We start from the raw sequence: 24,916 nt of genomic DNA, 5'->3' as shown, positions 1-24,916 counted from the left end.
CCCTTCCCTTCGGGAACTGTTCCTCTGCATTCCTTACGGCTTTTGGGGCTCCTACTGCCGTAAGTGCCACCCCACTTCTAAGGAGAGTTGGGGGGCTGGAGCAGCCCAAGTACAACCCGGAGACTCTTGAGCTGCCCATGCTTGGCTGGAGGGCAGTGGGGGAATGCCCCGCCCCCCAGCACATCTGTCCTGGGACCTGGACCTTGGCCCCTCCTCTGCCCTGTGCATTCATCCAGGTCCTTCCAACAGGCCAAGTGGGCTCCTGGGCCACACAGCAGTGCCCCTGCCCTCCCCATGCTCCAGGGGGTCCTGGTCTGGCCCTGGCCATGCAGTGCCTTCATTTTCAGCACAGTTCCGGCCAACCCCACCACCCCGCCCCGCCTCCGCCTCCCACACAGCAAGCAGGCCGGTTCCGCCAGTGCCGACGGCCCCTTTATCCTCTGGCAGAACACCGCCCCCACCACCCCAGTCATGTCCCTAACCCAGCTTGACATCGCCTTCCCTGGCAGCTCTCTCACGGGCCCCCGACTGCCTGTATCCTTAGACTTCCTGCCCTTGCCAGGATGGGGAGCCCCCCGGGGCAGGGACCACATGGTCTCGGCCGCCTCTGACCCCGTGTGCCTGGCATACAGTAGGTGCTCAGCAAAGACAGGTAAGTGACGTAGAATCAAGTAGACCAAACGCCTGCTCTATAAGGACCAGAACAGCAGTCTGATCCAGCCCCTTATCTGGGGATAAGACCCTTTAGCTCGGGGCACCGCCTCTGACCTCGGCAGTGGCTCATGGTCCTTCCCTGGAGTCTGGAAGAAGCCGCCGGGTCTGAGATACTGTGTCTTCCCCTCCTGACGGCAAGGAGAGGCCAGTCAAAGGGGACTCCCTCGGCCCCCACCCAGGGAAGCAGCCACGCAGACTCGCAACGGCTACCTCTTGCCGTTCATTCCCACACACGGAGGAGTCAGCGCTCAGGCACAACCAAGCACACTTGCTCTGACTCAAACGGCTTCAAAAAGGGATTCCCTGGACCACCAGCCGGTCCAGCAACGGCACCCCGGGGCAAAGGCAAGGGACTGGCTAACAATCATTTCTGTTTACGTTGACAATTTCTCCACAATTAAAGAAATTAGTCACTGGACCAGTCTGGTGAAGAGGTAATAAGGTGTTTATTAAAAACTCTTTTTCACCCAGAGGCAATTAAAATTTATAATTTAAAACCCAGCCCACTACAAAAAGGGGAGGGAGTAAAAACTGTGCAACATGACAAGAGAACCAGGACAGACAAGGCCCAGGAGGGGCAGCCCCACAGCCCCGGGGTCCCGCCTCTCCCGAGGCCAAGAGCAGCAGCGGGCTGGACACCCGGGTCGGCTCCAGCCCCTGGCGCAGCCCAGGGCACGGTCCTCGCAGGCGGGGCCGGGCCCCAGGGAGAGCCCTCAGTAGTGTGTGTTCGTGGTGCGGCCAGGACCCACGACCTGCTCACTCTGCTGTGGAAGGAGACAAAGCAATGGCTCGGAGCCTCCTGGGCAGGCCAGCGGCCTCCATCCCCCACCCAGAGCCCAGAGGCAGAGGTTTTCAGGACCCCTGGGGACCCATGTGGGCGCCTTCTCCTCTCCCTCCGCGTCAGGAGGCGTGCCTTCCCGGCTGCCCCCCAGACCTGCAGTGGTGTCCAGAGCCCCGACCTACCTCCCCCATTGCTGAGGCTGTACCCCACGGCCACTCGCTGAGAACGCCAATCGCCATAGCTCCTGCATGGGCAGAGATAGGACAGTCACCATCCATGGGGACCTTGGGGAGGCCAGACAAGGACCCTCATTCCCAGAGATCCCCTGGCACCGCAGGGCCCCCCCCACAGGCCCCAGCAGCGACTCACCCTCGGTCTCCCTCCAGTGTGCTCTGGATCTCCTTCAGGACCCCTGCAGGATTGGGGGGGACAGAGGCGTGGTGATGCCAGCAGAGACCAGGCCAGACACAAATATCCCCCCCCTTCTACTGGTGGGGTGTTGGACGGGTCTGCCGCCTCAGGGTAATGGCCCTCACTTCTACCCTGGCCTTCCACGCTTCCCTTGGGACATTCCTCACAGCAGCCCGCCAACTCCTGCCCCAACTCACTCTCGTCATTGAGCAGAGCGTGTTCCATCACTCGGCCGGGCCTTCTCTCTGAAAGGCAGAGGCCAAGTCAGGTGAGCCATGGGGCCTCTCTGCCCCAGCTCCCTTGGAGCGGGAGCACCAGAGCCCGGAGCTCAGGACTGGAAGGGATGCTGTACAACCCCTGCAGGCCTGGGGTTCCCCTCCATCCTCTTCGGCCTGGGTCTCGGCCTGAGTATTACAATGCCTCTGTCCCTCCACAACCCTGGCCACAGGGAAGCCCGTCTTACCCTCTCCATCACTCTGGCTCCCTGAGTTCCTGTGGGGAGAGAGATGGTGAGGATGGAGGGGGGTTGGGGGGAGCTAGGCTCCTCATTCCGGCTCAGAAAGCCCTGATCCCATGAAGAATGAGGTCAGCTGACCAGGCCCACCCCGAGCCAGGGCGGGGATGGCAACCTACGACAGGGTGTGGGGGGTGCTGGTGAGCCAGAGCTGGGCGGGGGGGCTTAGCTCACCAGGGAGGGGATCTCTGGCCAGCCGCCAGCCCGAGGCCACCTGTCCTTCTGCTGACCTGGCTCGGTCCAAGGCCTTCTCTGGGCCTGATCCGTTGCGGGGGCGGCTGTGGCTTTTGGTCTCTGCTGAATCCACCAGACACCGGGGCTCAATCAGCCACTTGGTGGAGAGAGAGAAGCGCTCGAACTCTGACGGTGAGATCAGGTAGAAGCCTGCGGGCGGGGGACGGAGGAGAGGCCAGGCAGGTGAGGCCAGCCCCCGGTTCCTGGGCCTGGCAGCTGCCGAGGGGACACCCCCACCCCCCAACCCCGCAGGAGGTACAAGGGGCTGGGACCTCCCTCGAAGTCCTCGGCTGAGGTCCCTCCGGCCTGGCTGCCCGGTGGGACCCCCTCAGCGCACACACCCCCCAGCAGAGGTTCCCCCCGCGCCTGCCCGAGGCCCACCTTGGCCGTATTTGGTGAAGACACAAGAGGCGATACCGCTGACGTCCTCGCGCCGGATGCAGCTGTACCGCACCTGCGGCTTGAGCAGCGGTAGCGAGACCACCTGCACGTCGCCCAGGTTGGTGAGCACGGCCAGGTGATGCTCCCCGTAGTCCTCGGCTCGACAGCTGCTGAAGTGGGCCACGCTGACCCGCCGCACCCGCGAGCCCTCCAGGGCGGTCAGCTTCAGCTTCAGCTTGGCACTCACCTTGGGCAGCGTGAACACCTGGGGGCAAGGGCACGGCTCGCAGCCCAGCCCGACCACGGCCCCCGGCGCGCCGTCCAGCCAAGTGAGGATTTCTGGCTTCCCTGCCCGGTGCGGCTGCGCGGCCTGGCTCCCGGGCAGGTGGCCCCCCCACCCTTCCCAGCGGTCAGCGGCCTCTCTGGGCGCCCCCTGGCGCTCAGCCCTGCAGCCCCGGGCCTCCTTATTTCCATGTCTGTGCTCGCTGTCCCTCCCACCGACACAGGTCCTGCTTCAGTGCCCCCCACGCTGACCCTGGAGCCCAGGGGCTCCACCCCCCCTCTTCTTCTGTGCCTCGGTGGCCTTGCACACGTCCACTGCAGAAACCACAACCAGCCCGTCCTCTGAGCTCCCCAGACGCCCCCAGGATTCCCAGGGGGCCCGCCTGTACCCGAGCAGCACCTTGAACTGCTCCTCTGACACCACGAGCAGCTGGTGGCCTCCCTGCATGTCCGGGCTCTTCGACAGGTCATGTGCCACCTCCAGGGGCTCGGGAAGGGGCACGCTGTGTCCGTCCAGCACCAGGATGCCCACCACGGGCGCTCGGTGCATCAGCTGGATCTCCTTGGCTACAGGGCAAGGGGCAAGTGGTGGGTGAGGGCGGGGCACAGGGCAAGGCTGGAGGCGCCACCCCACCCCAAACCTAGGCAGAGGAGCACCCTCCGCTCTCCCCCGCCCAGCACTCACCCTGCTCTGCCCGCACGGGCTCGTCCATTCTCCGCTCGGCGGGGGGCACGCGCAGGGCAAAGGCGTAGACGGTCCCCCCGTTGGTGCCGGCCCACAGCGAGGGGCAGTGGCGGGAGCCTGCCAAGAGGCAAAAGTTTGTACCTAACCCATGGTTCTGCGGGTCGGGTGGAGTCAGGCGACCTGGGCTTACGTCCTGGCCTTGCCTCTCACTACCTGTGTGACTCCAAGGTCAAGCTGGCAAACTCTGGAAGCCTCAGTTTCCTCCCCTGTAAAATGGAATGGCTGTGGGTGCTGCCTACCCCCTGGGGTGTAGAAAGGCAAGGCTGGGAAGGCTGACAACCAGGGGCCCCACGCACAGATCACCTTGAATCCAGGATAGCTTGACCCTCAAGACCCTCATCCCTGCCCCACCATCCCTGCCCTGGTAGGAGGCCACAGGGGAGCTTCTGCAGAGCCCACTGGACACCAGCAGGCATGTGACAGGGGGAGAAGTGACATGTCCCGGGTCACACTCCGAGGGCCTGGCGGAGCCTGAGTACGAAGCCAGCACAATCTGCCTTGGAGACGCAGGTAGGGGTTCCGGTCTCCCCGTGCTCCCAAGTGGAAGCCCCTCTTAGGGTCCTCCCAGCCAGGCCGGGCAGCAGCCTCCAACATGCCCTTGGGCCAAGGCCGTGCTCTCCTGGGCCCCCCCACCTCAGGCTGGTCACTCACTGTCCCTCAGGTAGGTGTCAGCGAAGTAGAGGGTCCGGACGAATCCCGTGAAGGAATCCTCCGCCGAGCGGGCCTCGATCCTGCGCTGTACCGGAGCCAGCTCCATGCTCTGCACCCCTGCGCGCTCCGGCCTGGCTGCCCCCTCCTGTCCCTGCAGTGGGTGGGGCCGGGCCTGAGCGGGGGCTCCGGCCTCCCCGTTCTGGGGACACGGGATTGCTCACCACCAACCCATCACACCACCACCCTTCTGGTATTTCCCGAGGGCCTGGCCCTTTACTCTCGGGGAAGGTGAAGCACAGACATGCGGCGTGATGTAGCCAAGGCCACGGGGCTGGCGGGCAGGGCGGCAGGCCAGGAACCTCCTCAGCGTGGCCACAGCAAGCAGGGGAGACGGGGCTAGTGTGGACCCGCTGCGGGCTGCTCAGAGCTCTCCCCGGCCTCGTGGCCGGTCTCGGTCTCACCTCTCCAGGGGGACCAGCTGGCCGCCGCTTCCGGCTGGACACCCGGCTCCGACGTATCCGGCGGAAGGACTGGCGCAGGGACTTCTTCAGGGACTTCACACGGGACAGTGGGCCCTCCAAAGCTAGCTGGTCACTGGGGTGCAGCGTGCATCTGGGGGGGGGGAGGACGACACATCCGGTCATCCGCGCTGCCAGGGCCCAGGGGTAAGAGCCCAGCGACAACCCTAGCTCCAGGCCCCGGACGCCCCGGGGAGGCTGCTCACTTGACAAAGACCTGCCGCCGCTGCTGGTGGTCAAAGAGGCCAAAACCATGACTTGTGCCGAAGGCCACAAGCCGCCACTCGGAGTGTAAGGCCAAGGAGGTGACCACAGCCGGGGGCTGGCACTGCACCAGCACGAAGGGCTGGAAGCCGGGCTCAAAACGCACGGGCCCCGGGCGGGCGCACAGGCGCTCGTGCCCCTTCCAGCGGTAGCCCTCCTGGTCCTGCAGCAGGTCGGCCTCCACCTGCGCCACGCTGTGCTCCGCCTCCTCGTCGTTCAGCTCCAGCACCAGCACCTGGCGGGGAGGGCAGGTGGGCTGAGCGACTCCCCGCGCCAAGGAACCCTGGGACCGCAGGACCCTGAAGCTGGAGAGTGAAGGACCCGGGACCCACGGCCAGTCCCGGGGCCCGAGGACAGCCAGAAGGCCTCTGTCCAACCCTTGGCCCTGAATCCTGGCTTCTGGAGGACAATCAGTCATCCCACAGGCTTGTCTCTATGGGGACCAGGGAATCCCTCCCCACTGGGAGAAGCCCCAAGCCACAGGGACCGGTGATGGTCCCGGTGATACCATCCATGGGCGCTCAGGAGACTGGCTCCTGTCCTTGCTGCCCTCCAACCCCCGGACACTGCCCAAAGTCACCTGGCCACTCCTCCTAGCTGCCCCGCACTCCCCCCTAAGCCCAGCCTGCTTACCTGCCCCGCCGTGCCGGCCACAGCCAGGTAGCCGCTGTATTTGCAGAGGAAGATCTTCTGGACGCCCAGCCTGGGATCATCACTGTAGGGGTCGAAGGAGCCCACCTGACAACGGACGGGAGGGCCGCAGGTGACTGAAAGTGCCAGACCCGGTCCGTCCTTGCCCTCCCTGGTTTCCAGGCTCCTGGCCTCACCTTGCGGAGTGGGGGCCACTCATCCTCGCCCTGGACATTGAGGCTGTCGCTGGGGTCTGTGTCGGTGAGGAACACCCGGACGGTGCTCAGCTTGTAGAGCAGTCGTAAGCACACGCCGGAGGCGTCCCAGAACCGCACCGTGCCGTCCTCGTGCCTGTGGGCGGAGCCCACCTGCCAGTCACGGGGAAGGCGGGGCCGGGGGTGCTAGGACCCGACCGCTCCCTGGCTCCCTGCTCGGCTCCCACCCCCCACAGTCTACTTGGCAGGAAGATGCCATGACGTTGCCTACCCCGTGAGCAGCAGGTCCCTCTGGGGAGGGGCTGGGGCCAGACTGGTGCCACCATCAATGGGCCACTCCTGAAGAAGGAGACCAGAAGTCCGTGGGCGAACTTGACCCAGGGCAGGGCCAGGGCTGGTGTGGGACCTACCATGGTGGAGAAGTGCGTGTGCTGCTGGCTGCCCGCGGCAACGATGCGCTCCCACAGCTTCAGGGGGATGTTGGAGACGTGGTGGGAGCAGGTGATGGCGGAGCAGTGCAGGGAGGCCAGGTAGGGAGGCTGCACGGGGGGCCAGCCAGCCGCCTGCAGGTCAATCACCACCAGCTCCTCCTCGGCCAGAACCACCAGGGCAGAGGGGTCGTCAAAGGCTAGGGGACAGGTAGGGGCGGAGGCGGCGGTGTCAGGAGCCGTGGGAGCCGCGGGGAGCAATTTGCCCCAGCCCAGCCCTGCAGAATCTGAAGCTCTAGGGTTATGCGCAGAGAACGTGCGTTTTAAAAAACAAGCTCCAGATCCAACAGAGTACAGAGAGAATGACACCCCACGACCGGCCAAGTGGGACTCATCGCAGGTGCACGAGGCCGCCTCAATGTGTGAACGTCAATGAACGGAAGCCATCACGCACAGGATGAAGGAAAACACAGGATCGTATCGGTATGTGCCGGGAAAGCATCCGACAGACCCTAACCCTGGTTTATGATAAGCTCTCAGTAAACTAGGAGGAGGAGAACTTGTCAACTTGGTGAAGATCACCGACAACGAAGCTGCAGCTTGTGTAACTCGAGGGTAGGAAACGGGAAGCTTTCCCACTAAGATCAAGAACAAGGCAGCGGGCCCCTCTCTCAGCTTCTCTACAAGCCCTAGTGATGCAATAAGGCAAGATAAGGAAATAAAAGGTATACAGCTTAGAAAGGGAGAAATAACGTTTGTCTTTATTCACGTATGACAGGATCAACTTTGTAGAAAGCCCCAAAGAATGGACCCTACTCCTAGCATCCCCCATCAGGTGTGTGGAGGGAAGGGGCTGGGAAGGAGGAAAAGCGGGTTCAGAGTGGGCCGGTGTGTCCCGAGCAGGCCCGACCCTCACCTGGAGGCCTTGACCTCATCAGACCAGACTCGTGTGGAGGGGAGGCCCACCCTCGTGGAAATCTCCTGCCCAGCCTCCTCTCCAGATTTCCACATCAGCCCTTTCCAGTCTTGCCTGTCACCAGTTCATGAGACCGACTCAGGGCTCTGCTGTCTTGGCTTCTGCCTCACCCCATGAAAGGGAGGACTTCAGGAGTCCAAGCCAGGGCCTTCTTGGCTCTCAGCTGGGTGCTATTCTACCCAACAGGCCAGATCTGCCCTCTTCGGGCTAAGACCCGTCAGAGCCAGGCGAGGGCAAAGAGAGCTCAGGGTGGGTGTGAGGTGTGGCCAGCAAGGACGAAGCCACAGGCTGGCGGTGTGTGTTTGTGTGTGTGTCTGTGGTAAAGGCCCCAAGAGAGGTGCAGTGGGGGTGAGGGACTCAGGCAGCGGCAGGCTTGAGAACAGGCGGGCCACATCCCTGCACCTCCCGGAGGCCAGCCCTCCACAGCCGTCCCCGACGCCCGCCTACCCGCTGCAGGGTCCGCCTCAGTGAGGACAGTGAAGTCGATGACGCGGGAGGTGAAGTCGAAGGCAGTCTGCTGGCCATCGTGGACCACCGAGATGCAGTGGCGGTCCCCGTAGCTGGCCCGAGGCATGCCGCCCTGGAAGATGGTGAAGGGCAACCTGGCCGGCACAGAAGAACCGCGGGCTGGGCTGGGGCTCCAACACGAGCTCGGAGAGCCCCGGGCTGAGCTAGCAGCTTGGACTGTCCTGGGACCGAAGGGGCAGGACCGGGAGGGAGGCCAGTCTCGAGGTCCCCGTGAGGGGTGGGGTGGACCCCCATCACTCCCTGATCGCAATAACCCGGGAGAACTTGGGCGTGAAGTGTGGCTCCCGAGCCTCTGCTTCAGGCAGGGGCCCCCCACCCGCTCCCGTGGCTGCATGTACGTGGGATCTCCCTGAAGAAACAGGTCTCCTGCTACAACAGTTTGAACCCTGCTGCTCTGAATCATCTCTCTGGGAGGGTGGAGGGAAAGGTCAAGAATGTCTGCTCAGGAATTAGCCATGAGAAGTAATGAATGGCCTGCTCTCCCTTCGCTGCCATCGGAGACCCCATGCGGGACCCTAACGCAGTCCCTAGACGCTGTCTGCCACAAGCAGAGGCCAGAGCAGCCCCCCAGGAAGCCTGCAGACCGGGACAAGGACAGAGCATGGATACCTACCCCTGCTTGGTGGTCAGCCAGAAGATTTTGGTAATGGCTTTGCAAGGAAAAGGACCTACAAGAAAAGGAACCAGCTTGTAGAAACTCTTCATAGAGTCTCATACGGACCACGTTTTTTTTTTTTTTTTAAAGTAGGTCCCACACTGAAGCCCAACATGGGGCCTGAACTTACGATCCTGAGACCAAGACCTGGGCTGAGATCAAGAGCTTAAACTGACCGAGTCCCCCACGCGCCCCAATAAAGGAACCAGCCTAAACTGGGCCGTCCGCTCCAGGGTCCGTAGGGCACAAACACTTCATGCCACACCTGCACAGCGGACCTGTGCTCAGAAGTCCGGCCCTGAGCCGTCCCCCGACAGAGCCACGAACAGCAGCGCAGAACCCACCACATGGCTCTGGACAAAGCCTTCACTTCTCGGGGCCCCGGCTCTGTTGCTAAGAGGTGAGCGCCTGCACCCCAAACTTGGAAGGACAGACTGGGAGCAGAGGACACGGCTTTGCCAGCGGACGGGGGTCCCGGTGACAGGTCGGGGCTGGCCCCGCGAGGCGGACGGAGCACTGACCGTAAGGCATGCAGCTGCGCAGCGGTTCTGGCCGTGGGGTGTCCCCGGAAACAGGCCACTGGCAGTAGCTGCCATCGGAGTGGCAGCTGACAATCACGTGGCCGTCCCGCTGCCAGCAGACGTTCTCCAGTTGCTGCCGAGGAGGAGAGGGAGAGGGCGCAGGCCAGGATCAGGCCGGGATCAGGGTGCTGCTGGCGCCGCCACCGGCACCCCCAGGCCTCAGTACAGGGCTGTCTGGGGGTGGCACAGCCCCTGCCCCCCAACCCCTGCCGCCTGCCCCACACGGCCTACTTGGCTGCTGAGGAAATGGCAGAGCACGCAGCTGGCCCGCAGGTCCCAGACGACAATGAGGCCCCGGCTGTAGCCGATGAGGACCCGGTCGGGGTCGCGGGGGTGCTCTTGCAGAGCCTCCACCATCTCAAACACGCGCCGCTGGCGGGCCTCTTCGGGCAACCTGGTGGACGGAAGCGCCGTGAGGCCATGGTGTCGCCGCCGGCGGCGGGCGGGACCGACCACGGGGCACAGGTGCACACCGCGTGGATGTGGCATGGGGCAGGATCGCGCGAGGCCAAGCACTGGACAGGACAGTGAGGACAGAAACTTAAGGATGCAAACCCGCGGGGAGGGGCTATGAGGAAGGAGAAGGCGGTGACCTCCATGGAGGGAGGGGCTCGGGACTGGGAGGGGCACGTGGGGGCTCGGGGAGCCAGCGGCAAAGCTCTAGTTCTTTCCCCAGGGGGTGCCTGCAGCGGTGCTCGCGTTACCAAAATCCGCTCAACTGTACATCGTATCTAGGGCATTTCTGGTAGAGGTGGTGTTTCATAAAAAGAAAAGCTTTTAAAACCCACTAAACAAAACTCTACGTGAGTGGGACTGGCCTTGAGCTTTGACCCCCTCCTCCTTCTCTGGGCCTGGAATGCTGATGTGAACTCCGGAGCTGCTGCAGCCAACAGAGGACGACGAGGTGGCAGGCACAGGACCCAGAGCCAACACCTCAGACCAGACCACAGAAGCCTAGGCAAACAGCCTAGACCCCCAGGGCCTTTCTAGGAGCCCAACCAAGCCAAACCTCTTTTCATTTAGAAAGAGCGAGGATTCAGACTGGCAGGCACTCAGACCGGGGGAGGCCCCCAGTCAGACTCCTACCAGCAGAGAGAGGTGGGCGCTAGCACAGCCACCTGAGGAGCAGCGCCTCCCACAGGCCTGCCCACAGACTAGGCAGCCAGGCTGAGAAGCCGCCATACCCGCTGACCTGCGACAACTCTGCTCTGACCACGGCCTGGCTGGCCTGACTCTACCCTGCCGGGTGGAAACACACAGGTGTGCTCAGAGAGACCCAGCCCCAAGCAGGAAGCCTCCCACCCCAGCCCGGACAAAGGGCCCTTTGGAGCGAGTTGGAAGCCTAAAGCCTGCACTGGAAGGAACGGGGTCCCACCGGCTCGAACCTGAAGCAGTTTCCCTTCCGAGGACCCTGGCCTCCTCTCCATCCCGTGCCACTGCAGAACATTCCATCGTGACTAACCCTTCATCTGCAACTCCTTTGGGCCCCAGTCCCCGCTCTCCACACCCAGACCTGCTCTGACATCCTCTCTGTCGCAGACATCATCACCACGCGACAAAGCCTCTGGGATGATCTGAAGAAGCCTACAGGGTCGTGGCTGTCCAGGATTAGGCCCCGGGGCCTGCAGGCAAATGAAAGCAGCACAGACTCCAAAGCCCATGCCTCCCTCCTGACACAGTAAGGTTCGGGCCCCATCGGCCCCGGCGAGGAGCCCCTGGGGTTTTGAAATTCATGGCAGCAGCGCGAAGAACACCGGACTAAGAACCGGTGACGGTGCAACCACCAAGATGAGCCTCATTTCCTTCACCTCTACTGAAATGACAAATTATCCCCCAGACCTGTGGGAAAGCGCTGGGACGCTAACACATGATGGGGTGAGAGTCTCCACTGAGGGGACAGGCGGGGAGCTGAGAGTCTCTCCTCCCTCCCTATAGGCTTCCCAGGAGAGAAATTAGAGGCCCCTGAGACATGACTAGCACAGAAGGGAGAAGGCCCTGGCTGGCTGGAGCGGACGGGCTCCCAGCGGCCGGTGTCGGGAGGCTCACCGCTGGAGCACGGCGTCCGAGCTGATGGTCCGGTCCTCCAGCGGGCGGAAGGCCGGCAGCTGTACCACGAACACGTTCCCGCTCTCGGTGCCCAGATAGAGGAGCTCGCGGGAGGAGTGCGGCAGGACCGCGGTGATCCGTGTGGTACTGGGAGCAGCCCTGGGGACGGCACGGCCGCCGGTGAGCCGGCTGCTACCCTGCGGGGGAGGCCCCAGCACAGGCCATGCCCAGGGAAAGCAGGCCTGTGAGGTCCGTTAATGTGGCCCTTTAATGGTTGTCTGGGGTCAGGATAAATATACTGATTACTTTCTGCCAAGACAGAAGACAGACGGTGGAGGGCTTGGGCTTGGGCTGGGAGGCAACATGCCCCTTCCAGAGTCTCCTGTGTAGACGCTGTGTGGGGATGGAGGGAGCAGGCCGCAGCCCTACCCGCGCCAACAGAACACCGGCAGGAGGGGCTGTGTCGGCTCAAACCACTGCTGGGCCCACCCAGGGCGCCACAGGACCTTCAAAGGGTGATCCCACCCTGGAGCTGGGCAGGCAGGTCAGGCTGGCCGGGAGGGGACGGGCACCGAGTTCTTACCCCGGGGGACCGCGCAGTGTGAAACTCCCATCTTCCTGCAGCTCTGACGCGCCGCCTTTGACCTTCAGGCTCCACAGGTGCAGACTGTTGTCATCCAGCAGGGTGAGCAGCTGGCCCTGGGGAGGGGCGGCACAGGAACCCGGAGCGCGCCGTCTCAGTCACTATGGAGGGGCCGGCGTTCACCGCCGCCTCTCACCCACCCCGAGTGGGTCGATTCAGAGAGCCCCAGAACCAAAAGACCCCCGGCAGCTCTTTGCGTGGTCCACGAACCCGAAGCTGGGGAAAGGGGAGCGGTTCCCAGCCCTCCCAGCAGACCCAACCCCAGGGCCACCAAATACCTCTGTATACCCTACCAGGTGACGCGTGAGGAAGGGGGCGTGGAGGTCCCCTCACCTGGCCAGGTAGGAAGTGGATCTGTACCACAGCGTTGGTCTCCCGATGCAGCCCCATGAACTCCACCCCTGGGGCACCATAGCTACAGGCAGTGGGCTCAGGAAAGTTCCAGAACGCAGGATACCACCCCCTCCCGCTCAAGGGCCAGGACCTCTGGGCCCGCGTGGCAAGAATATAAATACTTCAGCGACACAGACAGGCTCTCCAGCACCCCCTCCCCGGCCAAGATGGGGCCTGGGGTGGGGGGTGGAGGCCGCAGGGGCCCTGGCCTGAGGGACATGTGGCCCGTGGTGATGTGACAGCAAGGGGCCAGCTCCAATCAGGGGGAGCTTTTCCAGCCAGGCAGTGGGGGGTGGGACACATCTTACCCCTTGCAAGGGCCGCACTGCTTGCTGCAGCCTCCCCCTGCCCCCATCACCTGAGCCGCAGAAGACCCATCAGCTACCACAAGGTGGCACCTGAGACAGGGCGCCCCCTCCCCCCAGGGCCCGCCCCCAGCAGCTTTGGCCATGAGTTAGGTCTGGGACTGGTGGTGACCAGGATACGGCTGGGGCCCAGCAATGATTAACCAGCTGAGAGAGAGTTCCACACCACCTCCAGCCTAGGCCGGCCCACTAGGGGCAGTCCCCACCCCCGCCTCCCCTGTTCGACCTGACCCTGCCGCAGAGGAACAGGGGGAGTCACAGCTTCCCCCAAGGAGGGGCCGGCTGCGCTCCCATGGTGGTCCCCCATCTCCCAATTCTCCCAGGTGCCACCCCAGCTCACTCTAGGGGCTCGGGTGGGATGTCTGGTTTGGGGAGCTCCCAGACTGTAGTCCAGGCCAGCCAGAGGACCCAACCAGAGGGCGATCCTCCATCCTGGAACTATGGGCTTGCTCCTGAAACGCTCCAGAACCCATGCTTTGGGCGGAGGATGACCCCACCGGACCACGTCCAGCCTCAGGCCAGGGAAAGGCTGTCCGTGCCAACCACGAGTCCATTCTCTCTGGTGTGCCTGTGCAGACACAGGGGGCATGCATGGTGCGGCAGAATCTGGAAGCCTTCACATTGCTCCTCTCCCCCAAGGCCACCCTGGGACCAGTCTGCTAACTGGGAGAAAGGGAAAAACGAAACCAAACAAAACCACCTTCCTCCACTTACTGCATCCAGGGCTGACTCCCAAGAGGGTATGTGGACCATCCCAGGAACAGGAGGGGTCATCTACAACTTGCTTTAGTTTGAATCCCACCAATGCCAGGGCCCCTGCCCCTTTCAGGGCCCCGCCAGCCGGGAGCTGGGGAACAGAAAGGATACAGTTTGACGGCTCCGGAGCGGGTGCCGATGGCCAGGATGCGCAGAGACTGGCTGTAGCCGAGGGCACTGGGCTGGTGTGGGAAGCCGTGCTCCACGGTCTGTAACGAGAACCAGCTCAGCACGGACCTGCAGACAAGTCCCCTTTGCTCCGCGCGGCTGGAGAGCCAGCGTGGGACAGGGCAGCTGCAGCACAGAGCCCCCTAGCAGGTGCGAGCACGAAGTCAGTCATGTTCAGGTTCCTACCCAGACACCTGAGTGCAGAGCCAATCCCAGACCCATTTCTGACCCAGTCCTTGGCTTGTCCCGGCCATCCCCGGGACACTGTCCCCTGACACCACACTGGCCACTTGATGCTTGCCAGGAACTTGGACCTGTTTCCTCCACCGCCCACACTGTGGGTGACCGACCCAGTCCTCCTGCGGGGGTGCGGGGGCGAGGGTAGCTCTGGGGGTTGGCACAATGGAGGACCAGACGGCTCAGTTAGCCCAGCTGTGCCGCAGCTCTGGGCCAGTCCCTGCAGGTGGACGGGACCCACAGCAGCTTTTCCTGGCCCTGGGCCATCCGAGGCTCCTCCAGCCCTGAACGCCGGTACCTTTGCTACCGTCCATTCTCTACTACCCTTCCAGAGAAGCTTCTGGAGCAGACACACAATTTCGCTCATTTCTTACTACAGAACACACACTGTAGACAACTTGGAACATAGAAAGGAGTTTGAAAAACAAAACAAAAATCACCCATGCTCCCACAACTGGAAGCGACCCTTGCTAGCATCTTGGGGTCTGTGAGTCTTTCTTGTGTTGTGACCATACACTGGTGTGTCTACACTTACCACAGAGAGCGGACTGGGGTCGTGCCCCACAGCTATGTGCGTAAGCACAGAGCTACGTAGCCTGTCTGCCCGTCTGCAGCCAGCTCGAGTCATCCAAAGCACCGAAGTGACTTTTAAATGGCTGTGGAGGGGCACCTGGGGGGCTCAGTCTGCTACACGTCTGACTCTTAATTTTGGCTCAGGTCTCGATCTCAAGATCGCCCTGTGTGGGGCTCTGCACTCAGCGGGCAGTCTGCTTGGGATTCTCTCTCCCTCCCTTTGCCCCACCCTCAACCACTGGCACACGTGCTCCATCTCCCTCTCAAATAAATAAATCTTTAAAACAAAAACCAAAAAATAGACAGCTAAGGAATGTTCCCTATGTTCAGGCGCCCAAAGCCGCCAGGCTCTTGTTGGTGAACACTTTCTGTTTCTATAGGGCTCACCACCGCCGGCTGCATTGATGACCTTCCTCGGACTCCTCCTATCTTTGCCTACAACTCACTATTTCCTTAGGTAGGTGTCCCAGGAGTGGAATTACAGGCCTAAAAAGCATGGATGTATATTCGACACACTTGGACTGATGAACCATCTTCGGGAGGGTTTTTTGTTTTTCTTACTCGGCGCTCCCTGCCCCTTGCCTCCCACTCCAGGGGATATGGGACCTGTAGAGCTAGATCAGAGCACGGCAAAGGCTGCCAGCCAGATGCTTTACATTTTTTTTTTTTTTTAAAGCAATGGAGGCTCAGGGCGCCTGGGTGGCTCAGTCGTTAAGTGTCTGCCTTTGGTTCAGGTCATGAACCCAGGGTCCTGGGATCGAGCCCGGACTCGAGCTCTCGGCTCAGCAGGAAGCCTGCTTCTCCCTCTCCCACTCCCCTTGCTTGTGTTCCCTCTCGCTGTGTCTCTCTCGGTCAAGTAATAAATAAAAAGCTTTAAAAACAGAAACGAAAACAAAAAAGCAATGGAGGCTCCGCCCTGCAGAAAGAAGGTTGCACCGGTGAGGCGACTCTCCTTAGGCCCTCTGGGCTCCCCCCCCCACCCCCCGCTGTCCCATCAGGCCCAAAGGAACAGAAAGAGATAAGCCCTGGTGACAGTGGGCACAACAGTTTAGCAAACCCAGCTGCTGGCTGCTGGCCTGTCCCATCCAGTCCAGTGGCTCAGGGAAGGAGGCCCCGAGGTGGGGTCAGCCGAGGAGGAGAGCTCTGGAGACGGCTAATCTGGGGACACATAGGTGTGGCACCCCCCCTTCCCTGGCTCTTTGCCAGGAACTAGTCTGCCCTACAGATGGCTCTACCTAGACGGGACAGACTGGAGAGGAGGAGTGACCCAGCAGGAGCCCCCCTGGCCAGCCCAGGTCCCCGTTCAGCTATGTAAAAAATGCAGCGCCTGGAAAAGGCTTGGGGAGATAGCACAGCGTCCGGAATGTAAACATTTCCCAGGAAAAGGAGGGCAGGGCACATGACGGTGGGTGCGGGGAGCAGCTCCCCCAGGGCCCCCGGGTAGGGCTCGGCCGGCCTCAGGTTGCTGGGGCCTCGGCAAGTCAGTAGCCAGGGCCCAAGAAAAGGTTCCTGGGATGGTGGCATTTTTCTCTCACCCCAGTTAGGAGCAGAGTGGGGCGAAAAGCCTCTGGAATTTGGAGGAGTCTGGGGGAGATGTCCTGCAGGAAGGAGCCCTGTGCCCAGGAGGAGGCGCATGCCTTGGGCTACCCAGTGTGGCAGCCGTGAGCTGTGTAGAGATACTAGGCACCTGCGGTGTGGCCACCAAGGAATGGAAATTTTAACTTCATTTTAATGAACTTAACTTTAAGAACGGCTGCCCAGTTCAGTCACTGGAAAACTTTCCAGGTGTGCTGCTGGATCCCAAAGGAACGGCGGCTGGAGTCAGGCAGACCGCACTGGGACTCTCCCCTTTTGGCTGCCAACCTTCCAGCTCTAACTACAGATTACCTAGCTCCAAAGAAAAGTCTGTGTCTGAACTGAAATATGCTGTAAATGTAAAATACACTTGGCATTTCAAAGATTCTGTTTTAAGGGGGGCGGCACCCGGGTGGCTCAGACGGTTAAGTAGCTTCGGCTCCGGTCATGATCTCCAGGTCCTAGGATCGAGCCCGGCATGGGGCTCCCAGCTCATGGGAATTCTCCTCCTCTCTCTGCCTCTCCCCCTGCCTGTGCTCGCTCTCAAATGAATAAATAAAATCTTTTCTTTTTTTTTTAAATTTTATTTGAGAGAGAGAAAGAGAGAGAGAACACACAAGGAGGGGAAGCGACAGGCAGAGGGAGAAGCAGGCTCCTGCCAAGCAAGGAGGCTGATGCGGGGCTCATCCCTGGACCCTGGGATCATGACCTGAGCCAAAGGCAGACGCTTAACCAACTGAGCCACCCAGGCACCCTGAATAAATAAAATCTTAAAAAAAAAAAAAACAACAACACCTAGAAAAACCCTCATTAATTTCTAATGACTACATGTGGAAACAGTAATATTTTGGATACATTAGATTAAACAAAGATATAAATCAAAGTTAATTTCACCCACCTAAAAAATGTAACGAAGCTGCTAGAATATTTTACATTATATACGTGGCTCGCAGTATAGTCCTTTTGGACTAAGGCACTGCCCTAGACAATTCTGCCTCAGGACAAAGTCAAACCAAACAGAACCAGCCTGCAGCTTTCTTCTTCCATCAGGCTCTCAGGCCACACACTATCTACCAACTCCCTGGCAGGAAGTTCTCCGAACATCCCACCCGAGTCGCTCCCATTACAGGTTGGCCTCTTTTCCCTTCTCTGGAGGAGACAAAAGCTGGGCCTATCCTTCAATCTCTTGTACTTACTCTTTATTTCCTTCAGGGTCCTGGGGACACCGCCACCAGCCCTGACCCCCACCCACCTCCGCCTTCTTTCCCACAGGCTGCTTTAGAAAGAACAGGGACTGAGTCAGGCCCACTAGGCTCTGAATCCCCCCTCTGCCACTTAAAATGTCTTTGACACTTGGGGTAGTTCCTCTGCCTCTCTGAGCCTCATTTCCATCTGATCAGTGGGCGGATACCAATGACCGCACTGGACCAGAGGCCGTGCCTTGAAAGCAAACCTCTAGACCATGGTCAGGCTCAGCGGGAAGGCTCAGCTCACCACCAACCTCCCCTCCCCCAGGGACACAGCCTGCCTGCCTTCTAAAGGTCTCCTTCATTCCCTTGTACCCTCCAGGCATCTTCGCCAGGGGACCATGGCTCCTTCAAGAATAAAAGGAGGGGAGGAAATGCCATGCTGCCCTTACCTGGTCAGGGGCCAAGAGAGTGGGTTCAAATGTAGTTAGCGTGGTGACAGGGGATCCCCCAGGTCTGGGGAGGTTGGGGAGGAGAGGCGGACATGCAAATAAAGCCCACAAATCCCCAAACGAGGCAGTTATGATCCCATAGGAAACCTGAAACCTGCCTGCAGACTGAGGGAGGAGGTGTGGGGGCCCCCAGGCCAGTTACAAGAGGACTGGGGGTTATGTTGGGAATGGGGAAGGGAGGGATTTGGGTTCAGGAAGAGGACGGAGGTCAACTAGGGAGGAGCTAGAAAGCCAGAGCAGCGTGGAGAAGCAGGAAGGTTCTACAGGGCACCTCTGGCCTGTGCTCCAGCGGTAGCCGTCCTCCCAACCTCAGATGTCCTCCCGTTCCTCGGCTGTCCCATCCCCCAACTTCTAACAGCCTTTAAAGACTCAGCCCCCTCACTGCACATGGGGCCCAAGAAGTGGGATCAGTCCCAGGGGCTCCCTGCTGTGGGACTTCCAAGACGTTCTGCCGTCCCAGATCATCCCGCAACCAGGATAGAGAGTGGGGGGCAGGGGCTCGGCAAGGAGAGCAGAGCTCTCTCCAGCTCAGAGGGAGGGGGGTTGGTTGCCAATGCCTGACACCCCCCCCCCCCCACCCCCCCCCACCCCCCCCCCCCACCCCCCCCCCCGCCACTGGGGCCAGCCTCCCCTTCCTCCTGAGCTCAGCATCCAGCCAACCTGGCCCTGCCCCAGCCCTGCTACCTGGCTCAGGTGACCTCTGCCAAGGGAGGAGAGAACAACAAACTCTTTTGACAGGAACTGGGAAAGGCGAGATTTGCAGGAGCCGCGGAGCTGCAACGTTAGCCTGGTTAGCCTGGTGCGGGAAAGAAAGCCCTGTCTGTCTGGGGCTGGCTCCCGGACCCCACTGCAGGTTCTCAGAATGGAGACAGTGGGGGGCCCTTCAGCTTGCCCTCAGCGGGGGAGGATGCCGGCCACGAGCCAGGGCTGAGGAGTCCCTGGCCCTTGTTGGGGGGCTGGGAGGAGGGCTGCCTGGGGCTGCGGGGGCACGCCCAGCTGCTGGGTGTGGTCAGCTCAGATTCCCTGCGGTGGCAGCAACCTGGCCCTCCCTGTGTGGCCGTCACCTGACACCAGGGGACCAGCCACAAAAAAGCCAAGACAAAGCAACCCGGTCCTGGACAGGGGCAGCCAGTCAGGAACACACTGTTTGTTCGGCGGGGGGCGGGGAGCGGGGGGGGGGGGGGGGGGGGCGGGGGGGGGGCGAGAGGAGTGTGGGCAGGCCAGGCAGGAAGGGCCCAAAGCCTTTATCAGCTGGCTGGCGTTACCAGGGGAGGGAGCAGCCGCCAGGGATTTCCAAGGAAGGAGTTTTACTGTGGCACGAGTTTCTGTCCCCTTGAAATCACTCCCTCTCCACCGAGATGTCCAGAGGACTCCACAGTCCCCTCATCCGGGCCCCAGTGGCTCAGGAGACTCCCTCACAGGCAAGGAAACTGAGGTCAGGGAGGGGACGTCGCCACCCTCAGAGGGCAGCAGGTGGGGACATGGGACCGGCGCCACCACCCGCCATGAGCTCTGGCTGCGTGAGTGAGCCCTGGAGGCCTCGGTCTTCTCACCCACGGAATGGGAACGCCACCCGGCTGTGAGGTGCCACAAGAACAAGGTGAGGCACCAACTGTGTGCCAGGTGCCATTTGTAACTTGGCTTATGAGCACACCGACCTGGACGCAGAGAGCATTTAGGGCACCGGCTTCACAGATGAGGAAACTGAGGAGCGGAGAGGCTCCGTAACGTGTCTGCAGTCACGCAGCGGACAGGCGGCACAGCTGGCACCTGGCCCCAGGGCCACTGGGCTCCTCAGCACGGCACTACCTGGACCCCTTGGCTGTCCGGCGGAGGGTTCAGGGAATCAATCCGTCTACACACACGGCTCCTTCCCGGGGACCACCGGTCCAGTCTGGACACTGCTTGCTTTACCATCTGTGGGCACCTTCAGCGGGCTGACCTTCACCTGCGTGCGAATGACACCTGCCCGGACAGGCCGCCCGAGGCTCACAGCGCCAGCTCTGCATATCCCGCTGTCTGCAAAGACCACGGGTTCCAAGGCTCCCCAAACTCAAACCTGAGGCCAGATATTATCGCCCACAGAGCTGTGCTCTGAATCTGCCTTTCAACTTAGATCTTAACTCGCGTAATCCTCACACCAACTCTGGACTAGCTCCTGTATCATCCCCCCCCCCCAAGATTTTATTTATTTGTCAGAGAGAGAGAGAAAGGCCGAGAGAGAGCACACAAGCAGGGGGAGTGGCAGGCAGAGGGAGAAGGATGCTCCCCGCCGAGCAGGGAGCCCCATGTGGGACTCGATCCTGGGATCATGACTCAGGATGAAGGCAGAGGCTTCACTGACTGAGCCACCCAGGCGTCCCTGCTTCTATCATCTTGTGGAGACACGTGACTTGCCAAGGTCACCCAGCCGGTGAACCTCGGCAGTCAGTTCTGGGGTTGGCACCACTAACCAACCCCTGGGCCGAACGCCCTCCCTATCAACGGGGACCATCCCTGTTGCTCTACTGTCCAAATGCACCGCTTTCCTTTTCACCCGCTCCTCAGCCTCCCAGGGCTTCTCCCTCCCCAGGGCTTGGCACCATGACGTGCCCAGGACGGAGCCCCCCCACCCCCGCAGTCATGCCAGACACCCACCTCCCTTCCCTACCCTCCTTACTCCTACATCCCTACGTAGCACCAGGCCTCATGCCCTAAATAGTTCTCTAATCCAGTGGTCCTCAGCCAGGGGCCACTGGGCAGCATCTGGAGACATTTCTGGTTGTACGTCTTGGGGACCCAGGGCCAGGGATGTCACTAAACGTCCTCTCCACGTGGCCAGCCCCAAATGTCAGCAGTGAGAAGGTTGAGAAACCCTGTTCTCTTCATGCCCTACACCTCACCATCTGGGCCTCATCCAGTCACTGCAATGCTCCCCTTAAAAATAATTAAATGGGAGCTCCTGGGTGGCTTAAGCATTTGCCTTCAGGCTCAGGTCATGATCCCAGGGTCCTGGGATTGAGTCCCAGGCTCCCTGCGCTTCTCCCTCTCACACTTCCCTGCTTGTCTTCCCTCTCTCATTGTATGTCTCTGTGAAATAAGTAAATAAATAAAATCTTTTTAAAAAGACCAATTAGGGGCACCTGGGTGGCTCAGTGGGTTAAGCCTCTGCCTCCGGCTCAGGTCATGATCCCAGGGTCCTGGGATAGAGCCCCCCCCACCCCCCAATCAGGCTCTCTGCTCAGCGGGGAGCCTGCTTCCTCCTCTCTGCCTGCCTGTCTGCCTACTTGTGATCTCTCTGTCAAATAAATAAATAAAAAAATAAAAAAATTAAAAAAAAAAAGATAAAAAGAAAGAAAGTCATCTTCCAAACTGAATGGGATCACGCACTCCCCTGCTCAAAACCCACCACAGCTATGGGTGTCAGTCAGGCCCCAGACTTCCAGGTTCCAGCCTCGCTCAACCTGACACCAGGAAGCCGGGGGCGGAGGAGGGGCTGGCCTGGGTGGGATCACCCGGGTTTCTAAATATTCCAGGATCTGGCCTCATCCCCCATCCCAACCCTTCAGGCTCCACTTTCACTTGGTGTCCAGATGAGACCAAACCTACCCACCCACTTCCCTCCTTCCCTCCCCTCCCTCCCTTCAGCTCCCAGGAAGTGGCCTTTCAGACCACCGGCCCCCTCCCACCTTCTGGACTGTAAAAGTCCTGGAGGCAAAGATCTTATCTGCATCCCACTGCCCCCCTCAGCCGCAGCCGGTCTTTCAGTAGCTGCTCAACTGCAGGTTTCTAGCGGGGGAATGGAAGGAGGACGGAATTCCAGGAGCCTCCCCTCCCCCTCTCCCCAGCCAGGCCTGGGGGTGGGGCAGCCAAGTTTGGGGGCCACCAGTTGTAGGGCATGGAGGGTGGGCTGAGTCCTCAGGTCCCAGCCCCACCCCAGCCCCACCCCGCTGCACAGTTGGAACTTGGGGCGGGGGCGCCTCCCTCTGCTGAGCCTGTCTATCCGGTTTCCACTCGAATTGGCCACCTTTTTGGGGTGTGAGATCTCTCAGTGTCAGCAGGGGCAATGGAGGCACACGGGGGTCAGCCCTGCCCCCAGGAGGGTGCTGAGGTTCTCAGACCGGCACCCATGGGCCCCCGAGATCTCCCATTCCTAACAGCTGCACCCCATTTCCCAAGGCCCCAAAATTCTGCCAACAGCTTCCTTCTGCCAGTGGGAGGAGACGCTCATTCAGGGAAGCCCCCCTCCACTGGCCAGTGGCCTCAGCGAAGCTCCAGGGCCACACCTGCCCGCGGTCAAGCAAACCAGAGGAAAACAGCAGGGTGTCTCCACCCGCTCAGACAAGGCCCTGGTGTCTCTCTCCATGGGAGGCCGCCCCCCACCCCCCCAGAAGGGCAGCTAGTGCTCCTGGACCGCACATTAACTCCGTACAATCCCTGTAACACGCCTACCCCGTGGAGGACAGGCACCGGGTCACCCGGCGTCTGAGTGGCCAAGCTGGAGGGGAAGGCCTGTCCCTCAGCATGTCCTGGGGGGCGGGTGTCCCTGGGCATCCTGGCGCTCCGCTTCCTGCAGGAGCGGAGGGAAGCTTGGGCATGTGGCTCGGGCCTAGATCAAAGCGGACCTAAGCAAGGCTAATTACCCCGAAACGGGCAGATTGCTAGGTGGCTGCAGAGCTAATAAAGCACGGGGCGCCCGTTTACAGGCCAGCTCCACCTGTTCGCGCCCTGGCCCTGGGAGGAAGCCCTGCGGAGCTTTGGGGCCCTCCCTGTGGTCTCGGGTGGCAGGGCGCTCTGGCTTCGGGGGGCCTTAGGAGCAGGTCCAGGATTGGGGGAGCCGAATGCCAGCCTTGGCAGTCTCGGGCGCCTCTCATTTGCCCAGGCCTAGAGCCCGCCACAAGAGTGCCACAGGAATCACTGTGGTCTGGCTGCAGGGAGAGCTGTGTTTTCCTGTGGGGGCGATGTGAGGAGAAAGGGGACAGCCATGGGCTGTGGCCACTGCCTCAGAGACTGGGCATCACGGGAACACTGCTCCACTTGGCAGGGTTCAGCCTCCTTTCATCTTTCCTGCCCCTGAGCCTCCTTCACAGCCCCGTGAGGACGTAGGATGTTTGAGCCTTATTTTACAGGTGGGGAAACTGAGGCTGGAAGAGGCAGAGCGATCGGCAGAGGTCACACAGCCAGTGAGACTTGGGTCATGGAGTCCTGACGCCTGGGGATCCCACTGCCCTTTTCCAGGAGAGCCCGCCAACCAGACCCCATTTCCAGGGTCAGGTGCCCATGAGCCGGCAGCGCCCAGGAAGCACCCCCATCCAGGTGAAGGCCGCCTGAGTGCCCCAGCCCCAGCCCGTGGAGGGTGGCCAACGGGGTGCTTCCCCTTACCTTGTTAAACTGGAAAAGGTCCCGCTTGAGCCTCTCCCGCGCAGGGTCATGTCCTGACCTCAGGAACCGCCTCATGGTGCTTAGCGCACAGCCTCCTAGAGAAAGAGAAGCAGCTGCTGACCACCAGCGAGAGGCAGCCACGCAGCCCCGGCCCCAGGACCCACGCTGGCTCCCAGGCACCAGGGGCTTGGCACAGCCCAGCTGCTCTCCCCAAGCCCAGCAGCGGCTTCTCTGCCCTCTCGTGCACCCTCGCTCCACCTGCAAAGGACAGTCCAGAACTCCAGGGACGTCATCCATACCTGGAGGTCCAAGGCTGGCCCAAGCTCTAACACTTGTTCTGGGCCACTGCAGCCTTATAAAGCCAGCGGGGGAAGCTGGAGGAGGAAGCCATTTCGCCCGGCTCGGCTTTATAGGAACAGAGGCCCTGAGGTTAATGAGCTTAATTGTTAACCTGTTTTCTGAAAAACCATAAAACCCCAGCTAAACAGAAAGGGAAACTTCACCAGCCTCTCTCTCCAGAGCCCAACTGGGAGGCAGAAATGCAAAGGCTGTCTACCTGGGCTCCCGACCAGAACCCCACCAGTGGGGGGCAGGGGGCTGGCAGAGGTCTCTGGGATCGGCACCCCCAGGCACACTCTTCCTGCTGACTGCGGGGAAGGCTCTCGCGTCACAGCTGTCAGGAGCCTGAGCAGTGAGGAGCAGAGAGCACGACTGATCGGAGGGCACCGGCCCACGCCAGCCCACGCCTGGGACCCGCGGTGGAACTGGGTCCACCCCACGCGGCTGCTGGGCTTTCCGGAGCTGCAGCTCTAGCCCTGGGCTTCCTGGCCGGCCCCCCCACCCCCATCTCTGGCTAATCGGGTCCCGGCTCCCCTGGGCTCTGATGGGTGCGCTGGATAGGGAGACTCCCTCTCCCATGGGCCTAAGTGGAGCCTTATCAGAAGAAATCTGCTCCCAATAAAGAAACCAGCTCAAGGCCCAAAACCCATCTGCCCAAACCATCTGAATGCAGAATGCTTTCCCAACCCAAGTGGAACTATTTCTGGATCATCCTTGGGGGAAGGGAGAAGGATCATCTTCACTTCAGCTTCCGGCCAGCAGCAGCTCGGCCGCCCACTGACCGCGGGACACCAAGGCCTGTCCTCAGCAACACAGGGGCTCAGGGTAGCCGGACTCCTTGAAGAGACTAAACAGACCCAGGCACACCCCAGAGGAGCTTACTCGGGGCTAGGGGAGAGTGCCCTGCCGGGAGGCATCAAGCCACAGTGTGGGTTTGGGGGAGCACCTGGCCCCCGACATGGTGGATGTCCCAGGGGAGGTGTCTGAGACTTGAAAGATGCCCTTTATTTCTGGCTTCTTATGAGGTGACAAAAATTAACCATCAGGCCAGGGCTCTGCATATGAACGGACCCCGTGTGGTCCAAGACTGGGGGCTCCCTCCAAAGGCACGTGGATGGCAGAGGGGGGTCATGGTGGTGGCCTCTGGCAAACCACCAAGGGCTGGCCATGACGGAAGGGGTTACCCCACTTGGCAGAGACACACTGGGGGCAATCCAAGCACCACCCGAGCTGGGAGCAGGTGGAGACCAGCC

At 61.2% G+C, this 24,916-nt stretch overlaps 1 protein-coding gene across 5 annotated transcripts in view; it reads right to left on the bottom strand.

Moving 5' to 3' along the window:
- Positions 1 to 1,141: 1,141 nt before the first annotated feature.
- LLGL2 (LLGL scribble cell polarity complex component 2) overlaps positions 1,142 to 24,916 on the bottom strand; it is a 33,911-nt gene continuing 10,136 nt past the window's right edge. The window contains exons 1-26 of one of the 5 annotated variants that reach the window (XM_045985076.1): positions 23,881 to 23,904; positions 23,325 to 23,419; positions 13,823 to 13,920; positions 12,531 to 12,612; positions 12,138 to 12,253; positions 11,555 to 11,713; positions 9,740 to 9,902; positions 9,449 to 9,581; positions 8,886 to 8,940; positions 8,192 to 8,346; positions 6,751 to 6,968; positions 6,612 to 6,679; positions 6,323 to 6,476; positions 6,129 to 6,233; positions 5,438 to 5,730; positions 5,175 to 5,325; positions 4,714 to 4,864; positions 4,003 to 4,119; positions 3,718 to 3,884; positions 3,036 to 3,300; positions 2,651 to 2,804; positions 2,370 to 2,398; positions 2,104 to 2,151; positions 1,865 to 1,907; positions 1,678 to 1,739; positions 1,142 to 1,478 (exon numbers count right to left, since the gene is read on the bottom strand). In XM_045985076.1, coding sequence (XP_045841032.1) covers positions 1,471 to 1,478; positions 1,678 to 1,739; positions 1,865 to 1,907; positions 2,104 to 2,151; positions 2,370 to 2,398; positions 2,651 to 2,804; positions 3,036 to 3,300; positions 3,718 to 3,884; positions 4,003 to 4,119; positions 4,714 to 4,864; positions 5,175 to 5,325; positions 5,438 to 5,730; positions 6,129 to 6,233; positions 6,323 to 6,476; positions 6,612 to 6,679; positions 6,751 to 6,968; positions 8,192 to 8,346; positions 8,886 to 8,940; positions 9,449 to 9,581; positions 9,740 to 9,902; positions 11,555 to 11,713; positions 12,138 to 12,253; positions 12,531 to 12,612; positions 13,823 to 13,920; positions 23,325 to 23,399 — 3,069 coding nt within the window. In that variant the 5' untranslated portion in view covers positions 23,400 to 23,419; positions 23,881 to 23,904 and the 3' untranslated portion in view covers positions 1,142 to 1,470. Of the gene's footprint in view, positions 1,479 to 1,677; positions 1,740 to 1,864; positions 1,908 to 2,103; positions 2,152 to 2,369; positions 2,399 to 2,650; positions 2,805 to 3,035; positions 3,301 to 3,717; positions 3,885 to 4,002; positions 4,120 to 4,173; positions 4,269 to 4,713; positions 4,865 to 5,174; positions 5,326 to 5,437; positions 5,731 to 6,128; positions 6,234 to 6,322; positions 6,477 to 6,611; positions 6,680 to 6,750; positions 6,969 to 8,191; positions 8,347 to 8,885; positions 8,941 to 9,448; positions 9,582 to 9,739; positions 9,903 to 11,554; positions 11,714 to 12,137; positions 12,254 to 12,530; positions 12,613 to 13,822; positions 13,921 to 23,324; positions 23,420 to 23,623; positions 23,661 to 23,880; positions 23,905 to 24,916 lie in introns of those variants that run through there. The other 4 variants (XM_045985077.1, XM_045985075.1, XM_045985078.1 and 1 more) reach the window with 4 other exon arrangements.

Source organism: Meles meles, chromosome 18 (assembly GCF_922984935.1).
Source record: "Meles meles chromosome 18, mMelMel3.1 paternal haplotype, whole genome shotgun sequence".
NCBI classification, from domain to species: Eukaryota; Metazoa; Chordata; class Mammalia; order Carnivora; family Mustelidae; genus Meles; species Meles meles.
Note: the sequence above shows the minus strand (reverse complement) of the source record. Positions and strands in the feature narration are given on the sequence as shown.